The 13,164-nt window shown below is 37.4% G+C and overlaps 1 protein-coding gene across 5 annotated transcripts in view; it reads right to left on the reverse strand.

Annotated features, from left to right (window-relative positions):
- LOC124132154 (innexin unc-9-like) overlaps positions 1–13,164 on the reverse strand; it is a 190,925-nt gene that overhangs the window by 59,687 nt on the left and 118,074 nt on the right. Inside the window, exon 1 of one of the 5 annotated variants that reach the window (XM_046495887.2) lies at positions 10,415–11,255. The exons of the other annotated variants lie outside the window; for them this stretch is intronic. Coding sequence (XP_046351843.1) covers positions 10,415–10,530 — 116 coding nt within the window. The 5' untranslated portion in view covers positions 10,531–11,255. Of the gene's footprint in view, positions 1–10,414; positions 11,256–13,164 lie in introns of those variants that run through there. 5 annotated transcript variants of the gene reach the window in all.

Genomic DNA, 13,164 nt, shown 5'->3' on the forward strand with positions numbered 1-13,164 from the left:
CTTCTGTGTGGTGAGGAAACACACCCGACGCAACTGTAACATTTTTTCAGAACAAGACACATGCGCATATGAACATTTACAGAACATTTAATATTTTTGCCTGGAGTAGGCTGATTTTGTTTAAAGGTTGGTATGTTTTGTGATTTAGTGGAGTTAAATAAGGGTATTAAGGTTTTGTGTTGCTCACACACCATCATGTCAGACAGCATAGTGCTTAAAAATAGTCAAAAGCTTCTACGTTAAATATGTTTTTTTAATGTTAAAATGATAATTGATTTATATTGGACTAATTCAATTAAGATAGAAGAACACTTCTATCCCTACATGGGCACATCCTACATGATCAGGGAGATCATAATATTGCCAGAAGAACATTTTGTAAATGATTGAATTATACTGACTGTCCATTTTGTCTTTTAACCTATCATATAACAATAATCCGTTTTGTTATATTATCTGCAAAGAAGGGGTTCATGTGGCATCATACACCCAACAAAAATATAGATCGGACTGATATACATACTACGTGTGAATGCTTATACATACTACGTGTTAAACATAAACGAGAAGTTACCCGTAGGCTGCAAAACGGGTATATTACACACTGAGACACATACTAAATGTGATTCTAAAATACTACTAATACAAATATGTTCACAGGAATACCCATACCAACCCTCATTTACATTATTTACAGTTGCTGTGGTTACATAGCTAGCAGCGAAATACATTGTCTCAGTCATTTAGTGATGGCGTAGGCGGGACATTTGCGCACTTAATGAGGCGCTCTGTGAACAGGTATGCTTACACGAGTAGGATTGTTCACTGTAACCATATCGCTGTCTCGAAATGTGAGGAATGTTATCTTAAGATAAGGAAAACTTTTCCACTTTATACGTCACAGCCATTAAACAATGCAGTTCATCTTTTTTAAGTAACATGATCAATGTAAGTGCGATGCGTCACTGCGCGTAACCATATTAGGATGGAAATAAACTGTATTCCGTGGGATGGAATTAAAAAAACCGTTATCGTTTTACCCAATGATTTTCTTCTTTGTGAGGATATTAGAAAAGAACGAAAGCGTCATATTTTCTAAGACAACATCTTTGAATCAAATTATTTGTCAAGTTGGTGTCATCACTGATTTTCAGTAATCCATTCATATCATTGCCACCACTATTTTTACTTTTATGCGCAATGGGATCTGTTTCGGCAGATTATCGGGGCAGACTATTCTCTGGTGCAGTTTGATATTTACGTAAAATAATTAAAACACATATTTTAAAATATTTAACATTTACTTATTGAATAAGGGATTCCACACTTAGTCAAATGTCTACTCACTATGAATAAGCTGGTTCCCGTCTTACCTCTTATAAACATACACGATTCTGCGGCATAAATAGCTCTAGGCATGAATATAACACACGGGCACTGATTGCCCGGAAAATGGAGGTGTCTCGCAAATACCAATCTGTCTGTGTTTGACTTAAAATAAACAGTCCCCGAGCCTTTTTCACTTCGATAAAACAGCGTTTTTTGCCAGTTTTGGTCGTAAGCGATCGTTACCACCGGTGTTTCGATCAATTCCATCGTATCGGTATGCCGGCAATTGAGTCACTTTATACTTCCCTTGAGAATGGTAAATTTCAACAAAAAGCATGATCACTTGTCACCGAAATTGATCGATTTGACTTGACGCAATCGTTTGGCCAATTCGGACTGATCAGAAATTAACTGGAACCAATTTGCTTAAATTTAGCTTCTACATGAGGGTTTTGTGCTAAGGTGCTAACTATGTATGTTGAAACAGGTTAACGGCGATTGAACATTCCGGTAGCAAAATCTATTCTACTTTTAATGTACATGTAGGCGGAACGGATATAATATTTACAATAGTTATCCAATTCATTTACACATGTTTGGGTTATATTAAAGGTCGTATGTGTTTCAGTATAGAAATAAAGAAGAAAAGAGTGCTTTGTTAAACTTCGCAGAGCTAAATTTAATGCTAAATTAGTTGCAAAATGCATTCATGTATGTAAATTTGATATATTTCCCAAAGTGGAACTACATCTTGAATCTTTAAATAACATATCTGAATTATGCTCTTCATAAACATTATTTATCCACTATTTTGCCAGGTCGCATTTTTGTTATCTATGTTTCACTGCGAATAATTGGTATAATATTGATAACAACTTTCTAATTATTCATCGTCTGTTTCAGTAATATTCGATTTCAGGGATTTGATTTTAAATTCTTCCATTTTAACATTTTGTTGCTTACGGTTACACATGGCTTCATCACTTGTTTCGAGACGTCATTGCAATCTTAATTAAGTGGCGTAATCATTAAGTGGTCACATCTTATATCCCTTGTCTTCAAAGGGACGTGTTTGTTTCAACACGCATTTATTAAAGATACATTATTTAATAAACATATTGAGGCACTGCCAAAGGTTCCATTTCTGGATACATTTGACGGTGTTGAAAATGAGCCTCGTGTAGACATGCACTCCGATCAACGTGGGAAGGAGCTTTACAGTCTATGGCGCATTCAATGAGTCATATAAAAGAAAATGGTGCAATCTCAGGGACCTCATAATCGCCATCATTCTATTGACTTTACACATGAAAACCGTTTGCTCAATTCAAACGTTCACGATGGATCATCATGAACGTTGTCAATGCATATAAGCTGTGGACAACCCCAGCTAATTCTTTGTTTTGAACAAAACATAAGTCAATTAGTCATACCCTCTACCAAACCACTGCCTGCTCAACTTAAAACCGTCTCTTTTGCAGTATATTTTTGGAAGTCCCATGAAACCTGGACCTAGAACTGCTTACTCTTCTGTGAACATATGATTCCTACCTTATCATTTCCCACCGTACCATCTTATGGACATATGACAGATAAACTGTGCAACTGCCAAAATGGGACTCAAACATGGCATATTTTGTTCAACTGCCAACATAGGACAAATGATTCGAGTATTTTCATTTCGTGGACCTTACACCGAAGACGTTTCTTCAACTGCCAACATAAGACACAGCATTTCCAACGATATCATTCTTAAAAAAAGACACCTACCAACTGCCGGGATAAGAGATAATTCCAATTATATTATTCAGTTGGCCTAATAAAGGGCATCTGTTTGTTCATCTGTCCACGGTGGATAATTCCCACCTAATCAGTTAATGGACCTTAACTAGAACAATGGTCTTACCAACTGGGAAGATGGGACACACACTACAAGAAAAGTATATCAACAACATCAACCCCAAATAAAACAGGTCTATCCAATGACATGTGACTTTCTCAAATATATGTCAGAAACACTCGTGGCTACGTTTTGAAGAATACATACATATCACAAATAGCAACAATGTTCCACAGAGGTGGAAAACCCATGTTGGTAGCGTGGGTAGTATATGTAAATAGTATACATGTTTGGGCTGATGAACATTTCCAAAATTACAAAATTGCATTCCTTTGTGAATAACAATGCATTTTATTACCTTTAATCAAAGTCGTATCAATTTATATCGCACGAGATTGATACACGTCTTGTACATAATAATAAATATGAAACAAAACACATCACTTTGTCACATCAGTTTATGTCAATCAATGTATTGCTCACTTAATCATACCGACCATTCTTCAATGACGAATCAAGCCAATTTACGTGAAACACATTGACTACACTAGTGCCTATGTCTTGTCCATTTCAAAATACGAGAACTGATTGCTTCTTTCAACTGACTGACCATAGCCGGCCCAGACAGAATAATGGCGGATATATGTTTAATTCATGCCAATCCTAGCCAGTGCCCCTTCGTAATCTAGTAACAGAGGATAGTCCGCCCTCAATCAGTGTGCAGTATCAAATTTCGTGCTGCTCAGTTTTGCCACGTGCCACGTAGCACATGTGTAACAAAGTTAAATATCACAGGAAAACATTTAAAGTGTGACATATGTTCAGGGATGAAATAAGCTCAACAAATAATTTGAGGCAAGGTGATAAATTATTTGATGATTAAACATAAGAGAAATTAGAGGGAAGAAACTAATTACTGTTTACTGTTTAAGAGATAACCGATTTTCATTCTGAGGCATACAAACATACATATATGCTTAAGAAATTGAAAGATGAACACAGAAATCTGAACGCGATATTCAAAGAAATACTTCTTTGCCCCTTGTTTTAAGAACATTGTATTGAAAAGTGTAAAGGCAGCAATATAACTGCCAAAAATATACTAAAATGTGGGCATTTGATTTCAGTGTTATTCATCATAATGCCAAACTCCAATTATATGTATAGAAAATGTTATATATCATTCAACACTTCAAACCATTTTATTACTCCTTTTGCTGAGGAATATCACGTATGGACTAGTAAACATCAGATTTAGCTCAAAGATTTTCTGTCGTAGACGTACACTTTGATTTGCTAGCTGAATCTAAGAACCATCTTAGTTAGATGTCGCCGGTTAGATATAGGAAAATCAAATGAAATCTTTTTCTATCAAATTGTGTTACGCAAACAACGTTGGAAGCTATCGAACGCCAAAAACCACTCCAGGCTTGTAATTGCCAGGAACAAGCAAAGGGATTCATGGACGCATCACTCTGTCGCGTTTTAGTAAGATAAGCTACTTCTCAAACTACAAGAGCTCAGACAAAAGCGAGAAAAAAACAAGGTACCACTTGACCGAATCTGGAAAATCTGACCCCCACATCAATCACACGGGCTTCTTATCACTGGCTAAAAATATCAAGTGCAGCGTCAGAAGTGTGGCCCAACAACAGTTGGAAGAACATGTCTGCTGGGGTGGTATTAGGGGTTTAGTATTGATGGCCACAATTCTTCCGTTTACTTTTAGGAAGAATTCAGCAATCCCCTGGCCCTGTCCAATATGATGATGACGTTTGAGGTTAGTGACGTCACCATAACATCAATAACGGCAAACTAATCAAAATGGTTGTTGATTTCCGTTAGAAGGGATCCCGATTTCAGGGACGAAGATGTGATGGAAAATATTTGAACACTGAATTCTACACATACATGTCAGGGTTATAAAAAGGATAAATTTTATCCCACGTCAAAAAGAAGGATCATTTCATCATTTAATATCGTTAGTGATTTATGTTTTCAAATATGAAATGATATTTTAATAAACACATGCCTTGACTACAAGAACGACATTTTTACGTTACCTGACGTATCTCATTGTAAAGAATGTTTGATTGATGAAACTGTTGATGATAGCTATTCCATGGTTATACAGTTCAACAAGATCATAACAAAGCTGACCGAATTACATCATTCCCTCCAAAACCACTGATCGGCTGTGTGCCCGGGCAAGGCCTTCTTCTAGGCACACCTTGGACAAGAACTCGACAATGTTCCTTCTCGTAGGTCGTACAGAGGATTGTCACTTGAAACAACCGTTTCTTATCCAACGTCGTGAATCGTGCGTGATATTCAGCATGCTACAATATAAATATGATCATTACGCCTTCACTATTCTCCGCTTAGAATTGAGTGGGTCCACAACAGCTGTGTTGAACGTGATAAATGTCATGCCAAATATGTTCTTCCAATGACTGACCCATCTTCACTCCGACCGATATTCCAATCACCAGATCAAGCTAATTGCATGACCAATTAAGCAGATTCCTACAAAACTAGAAGCAAGTCCAGTATTTAAGACCCTACTCGTGACAGACACTTCAGTCTCTTCCCACGGATAGCTGACTGACATTAAGTCTTGTCAATGACTTTTATGAAGAACCATATATGTCCTTGGTAACTGAGAAGGAATTAATGTCATTGTGCACAAGAAGGCAGAATGTAGAAACCTTTGTTTGAGGATTTTCTATTGACTATTTTGCGTGACCATACAGCTGTATACATTGAAAGTCATCACCACCTTGGGCATGGCAATGGCTTTCATTTAACGCAGTTGTGTCCCCTTGAATAACAGTTCAGCAGCTTGTGATCTTTTATTGTTGTAACTTAGGCAGGTTGCTTACGATCTTCAAGAACAAAGACAGGATGAGGATGCTAAAAGTGAGGAAATCAAAAGACTTCAGGGAAAAGACGTTCTACCATGCACATTACAACCGTAGCTAACTTCAATGAGAACAGCTCTGTCACATACACTAATCACTTCCTGTTCGGTTAAAACGAGAATGATGTGACAAGAACTCATATCCGGTGACGTAGTGTAAGGATCACGTATCCCGTAGTGAATATATGACGTCATAACTAAAATGGCGGATTTTGTTTGGTTCGGGCATAGTCTTCTTTTGAAATTTTCAACTTGGAATTAAACGCACCATCGATCTTGTTAAAACCTGCCGTAGCTTTGCCTCGAGCTCGAATACGATCAAATTAGTTTCTTTGAAGTCCAGCACTATAAGAAGTTCGGTTTCTCTTAATGTGCTAACGCGATAATTATTTATTTACGCTACGATTGTTCTTTTGAAATGTTATTTGGAAATTCTATTCGATAAAGCAAAATACCTTTAAGCTATCATATGTACAGATGCATTTACAAGGCATAAGACAAAAGAAATCTGTTAAAATGAATTCAACGGATTTATGTGTGTTCAACTTCGAGAAGCATAATTACGATGCGTTCCTCCTTTATAGCAATGGTACAGTTTTTGAAGTCATTGAAAGTCAATGAAAAGGCATTTAAAATTATCGACCAATTGAGATAGTTATAACCCTTTCCAGTGCATATGCATGTACTCATCATATGACACAACTGTCGTACTTTTGATTTGCATTATTTAAAAAATATCCTTTTTTTGTTTCAGAAGAACATCACAACTTACGAAAATATAAATATGAGCATCAAATCACGTTTTGACATTTCTTGACAACGCCGGAAGTTGTATGTGCAAGCAATCCAACAAACTCAATTTCAACCGTCAATTTTATGTTTTGGGCCTGTCATCGCGTTCATGGCATTTTTGGACACTGAAGCAATGAAAAAACGGTACCTTCCGATCGTCAGCTGTTTAACTTGATAGGAACATTTAACAAGACAGTTCAACATGAGCTCATTCTAAGTGACACAAAAATAATTGACAGGTTGACTAGATTAGAGAGATTTTTGCTTAAATCTTTTACACTGATTTATAAATTCACAACACTCTGTCAATCTACTTATGAGCAAGGTGTGACAGTGTCACATTTAAAATGCAATTTATTCCCTTGCGTTGTTCATTTGCAATCCAAACTAAAGGAACATATAACTTACTGGTACTGTCTGTAACCTAACACTATTGAAAATGAATCGCAATGAGCCTCAGTTAAATAGCAACTACAGTCCATACGCAAGATACCTAAACAATTATGTTATGTTATTTGTATATTTCATACCTAACTGAAATTTATCTCACAATATTCACAAATAGTATATAATAACTGGTTTCGGTAGCATTAATACCAAATCAATTCTCAAAAGAAAAAAAAAAATTATGATTGATAGCGAAAACGTTAAACGCAGATTCACAGATTAATGCATATTCATATATTTCTACATTGGTGGTTTGTGTTAACTGTGTTGAGAAGGAGATCCCAGGACAAGATAAAGTCAGGTCAGAAATTCCAATAGAGAAAAGTACGTATTGATATTTCATCTTCAGAGTCATAGCAAATTATTCAGGCGTGTGCTTTATCCTTATTGAAGAGCGACCCCTTCTTATTACTGTCTTCTTTTCTGATAGACTGGAGGTCAGTTGTCAATAGTAAGGACTGAAATCAGCATGATATGCTTATTACCGTGCTATATAGCAGCTATCTCGGACCAAATGAAATGTCACTGGAACGAAGGATGAAACAACGACATCGCGCGTTAATGAAGACCGACCTGGGGCATCAGCACCTTGATATGAATTATGAAATGATGGTAAAGATTTCGCTTGGTGGCTTGTTCCCCAGCCTGTTAATATCTCGATGGTTTGACAAATTGGAAATAGATTGCAATTGATAGGTGCAGATTAAGATATACATCAGAGAACCCAGGATATTTTGTAATGATCTGGGAGAGACACGTGACATGGGAGGGACAATCCTGTCAGAGTGTGTTTGTCATGGGGAATACGTCCTAATGGCAATCAATGTCTGAATGTTTATGTTACCCCTTTGTACGCTTCATATCATGTGAAAACGCCCCTTGCTTGTAAATGTCCCTCGCATGCCTGTAATATAGCGTGATGGAAAGACTGCAATACAATAAGTCTTGGTAATCGTCGCACATACTAAGTAACACACACTTGTACTGATCATTAATTACGAAACAGCTGTATTATTCATCACACATGCAAACAAAATACTTCGCTAACGTTTGGTGTCCTCTTCGTTTTCAACGAGGATCCCGGTGTTGGGTATGCTTAAAAGACGTTTACTGCAACTTTCCTCATGTAAGTCTTGAAATTAATTACAAACAGTTTGTTTTCAAATTGCTAATAATAACAAAAGAGACAAAAATTATTTCCATAATCATAAGAAATCTCCACTAAAAGCAGAGTCCACTCTGCGATTCAAACTATGTCATAAGAAGGTGTTTATGAATCACCATCAAATTACGATGATGTGTTCGCGAAAAGGTGATCGTAGCCTACTCGAATGGTGACAACAATCACATGTGACATTAAAACCATCCATACCTGTAACCCCTTTTTGCAGATGCTTTTTAGTCGGGCTTACTCCGTAACTTGTGTAGATAAATTGCGCGTCCTGCATAATGTTACTTCTATTCCTTTTTTTCGTCGATTCTATTACGTCTGGACTTGTTAAGAATAAGTATTTAAACTATTATCTTCTCTTCATCTCAAATGAGTGAGTGAGTGAGTTGTGTTTAACGCCGCTTTGAACAGTATTCCAGTTATATCAGCTTAATGTGGGACGAAAGCCCGAAGTGCTGCAAGTCTTAGACGTTATCCACTTTGGTGAAACCCACGAGCACGGCTATGGTGATGACAAGCCTAGACACAATCGGGTCGAACCGGGATTCTCTATCTTAATACCTTTAGAGATTAAATAAATTTGTAAGTGTTATACTCCTAAAAAAACTAGCATTGAACACCATTGTCGTTCGTTGTTTTTGTCAATATTTTCTATATACGCAATGATGCCTTTTTCTTTGATCGACGAGAACCTTGTCCCTCTGCGTCCAATTTTGGAATGTCTTGAATATTATCTCTGTCGTCTTAGAGCAGTTGTATTTTAGAACAACCCTGTATCGGTCACACTGGTAGTATGTGGATATGTGAATTTGATGAAATGAGATTTAGTTGCTCGTTGTGCTGCAAATCCACATACCTTTCAAAAGCTCAGTCTTGAAAGATATAAATATGAAATGGACTCGAAGCATATTCACAACACACACACACACATAAACGGTTTTGCTAGTGTCAAAACAAGCATGCGAGGTAGGGAATACAGAAAAGAAAGGCAAGCACATTTACATGATCTTAATAAATGATTCTGTTGGTAGGAACTTGATCAATCAACATAATAGCAGACGGCCGTGTCTCTCATAGATACATGGATTGACATTAGCTGTACATCAGCGCTATGTGATTTGCAAATTCATTAAAAGTTTTAAAATATACATACATACGTTCTTAATATCACGATATGATAACTTATGAGTACATACATCTTGATGTCACAAGATATAGGACTATTCAGAATATTAAGTGTTAACAAGCATTTGATAAACATTACAACGTTACCTGTACACAAATGAAGAAAAAGCCGTTAGTTACAGTCGCAAGCGCAATGTAAGATACATCCTGCTGTAATGCAGTAACATATACGACAAAACAACCGGAAGCAGCTATGAGCCAAACGAATTGTGGGAATGGGAAAAGCGGAAGCCAGTTTCTAAGCAGGATCAAACAGCACCTACACGTACCGAAGGATATAACATCTGCTGCAGACGAATCTGCTCCAGCCATGAACGTGTTGGTGGATTCACAAACCTCTCTAAATGTGCTGACACAAAAATGGGAAAGGGGAAAAGACCAGGCAAAGTTTCTGGAACCGAAGAAAAACACTACAAGGGGGGTCTTCCTATGCTCAAGAAAACACGTTTTCAGTACAAATAACTTTCAATAGTTCATTACTGAATGATATTGAATGTTGTAATGCATTTGCTTAATGTAAAGCAAGATTTTCTTCTGTATTAATGTTACATGTATCATACACTTAATATTGTAAATTTTGATACAACAACATTACATTAGAGAGATCAATTCATGACATGTCATGGCTTCTTTTATTATTTATTTTATTAAATATATCCGATAGCAAAACGTGTGTTCTTAAACTGATTAAAGGAGACTACCATTACTGGAGACAAGTTGCTCAGCTTACTGTTGGTGTGCAATCTCCCCTACTGCACTAGGCTGGTCTGGAAGTTTGTCAAACCCCCTTGTGGGGGCCGAGCTCGCCAAGAGGAGGGAACTCCGTCGTCGACGATACATGTACATCTCGGGTGGTTGCCAGTGGCGACACAGTATCACGTGATACAATAATTGGGCTTCACGGCAATGTCACACACATGCACTGAAGGTAACAGTCAGGGGCATGCCCTAGCCGAGATAAAAAACACAATGTTCACTGAAGATGATGTCCTCAATTGCAGAAGCCGTGAACGATAGTCCTGAAAACAATGAGCATCTTTGAGAAGTGGATGTTGGGACTCTAATGACGATGGTGGGGAATAAAGTATCATGAAGCGAGGGATGAAATTTGGTTCCAGATCCCTTGGCACTAGTCCAACAAAGTCAAAATCAGTTCTGATCACTTAACAGCCTAATGGGCCTCGGTTGCCTATCCGCCATTTCACAAGGCAGAGGTTAATGCACAAGATCACAAAATGGAAACAGTGATAGCCTGAACCTGCCAAGCGGAGGAACACACCGCAAAACATGTCAATCGAACAACTTTCGTCATTGCATAATCCAGCTTTACCACTTCCGGCAGAAACAGACACACTGTTATGTTTTCCCAAATATCAGAGGTTCCGATTTGCATAGATGATCAATATCCTATAGGGACCGACTGCACAATATTTCAAAGAGACAGCTTCCAATTAATCCAAGTAAGATAGACCCCGACCTAAGACAGACTAACCATTGAAAGAAGCGATGCTCAACGGGAGGCAAGGAACCAAACTAATTCTTCATGCAAGAGAAGTACTAATCACCAACGTACATTAAACATGATTCCGAACCCAAGCAAGCCCACTCAAATCCCTAGGGCTTCTACGTGGTTATCACAAATTCCAAGGCTCCCTGGCAACTTACACACCGTGCTTTATTTACTGTGAATAAAACTGCATAAATTAGCTTGCACCTACCACAGGCCTAATTCAGCAAACAACGTTGTGTTGGGGTTGCTTCGCGCAAAACAATCGTAAAGGAGAGAGAAACAATGATGTGATGCCATGCGGAGGATATTGCACTGAATTATTGATGGATGTCTTTGTATTGGTTTTCCATACGTATTGATTTCCTGTTTAACCCCTAAGTCATACACGTGCAATGCCAGTGCTGAGCTTAATTTCTAGGGCTGTTGATTATCGAGCTTACATAATGCAACACAACGATTCGTGAAGGACACGGACGTGTCAAAACACATTTTTGATACTTGGATAAAGTCTTTCACATGACACAATTTCACAAAAAGACGATGATTGCAAGGTATTTATCGTCTCAAATGTCCTTTTGGGGGCCCCACATTATTACTTTTTGTGCTTTAAAATGTTAGGAATATCTTTCATATATTTAAATGAACGAAACAATGCGTCAGTTACAAAATGTTAACACTAGGTTATTAAAAAAGACTAGAATGATCTAGTAACATTGGTACATGGCACACTCATACAGACTTCGCATCACGACAACTAGATCCAAATGTATTAACTCTTTCTGTTATCCCGCGATTCAGACCTATAATGCCATGGTATTTTAACCGGCTGCCTTCATATTTAATTTGCATCCAAACGAAATGTCTTGGAAGAAATGAAATACCCCTCAGAAGACTATTAAGTAATGACAACCATGAAACTGCATACATTATACTTTAGGCATAAAATTATATCAATGCATCCTATATGCAAGTATAGTTGTTGGAGTTGATAGTGAATCAATACTGGTGCACTCCATTGCTATGATCGATTAAAAAGAAAGGCTCTTATGTTTCGGTTGCGTAAAAACAATCATTATCATCGGTCTCCTGTGACGTTATCTGTTATATTGTTGTTACTCTAATCAGTTCAGATAATGATACATAATTAATCTGCAATGCGTGTGACTGTGTTCACATCAGTGTCACTGTTGATTACAATGATAGAACTCCATGACTTTTCTGATTGCATCCTGGAGTCTTATACTCGCAACAGATGCAGGTGCCCTAGCGGTGACTTTTGTGGAGGGAATAATTAAAAGTCTGATGAGTTCAGGCACGAATGTCATGTGTATATGGGCGTTCTCACAGTGCGAGGTAAGCCTCCTTGCATGTAATCTGTAAAACGCATTTAACTGCAGGCTCCACAGAAACACCATAGATAATATATCATACCAACCCACCTACGCCAATATGGGAGACGCGATCTTTGGTATGCCTACACTTAATCTATAGTAAAAACGGGATAATATGGGAGACGCGATCTCTGGTGTGCCAATACTCAATCTATAGTAAAAACGGGGTAATATTGGAGACGCGATTTTTGGTATGCCTACACTTAGTCTATTGTAAAAACGGGATATGTGAAGTTTCAAACATTAGTTTGATAGCGAATGATGTATCTAAATATTAATACAATATAACTTTGTAATAACGCTGAATGTTATTTTTAATGATGCGCATATATATGCTTCTATTCATATATTTATGTAGATATGTTTCTATTTAGAAAGCAAAAATAAGGCAAGTAGAAATTTACTATATCTTCAAGTTATGAGACCAAACGGGAACATTTCCTTTCTTCTGATATATATTCTGAACATCATAAAGAACAGGCACTATACACAAGGCTATTTCAAAGACTTCAATCAATCTGCATTCCTGTCTGACTTTTGATGATGTCAAGTCAGCATCTTCTCAACGGACCTTTGACC

This window comes from Haliotis rufescens, unplaced genomic scaffold (assembly GCF_023055435.1).
Source record: "Haliotis rufescens isolate VD_foot unplaced genomic scaffold, xgHalRufe1.0.p SCAF_4, whole genome shotgun sequence".
In the NCBI taxonomy this organism is placed as follows: Eukaryota; Metazoa; Mollusca; class Gastropoda; order Lepetellida; family Haliotidae; genus Haliotis; species Haliotis rufescens.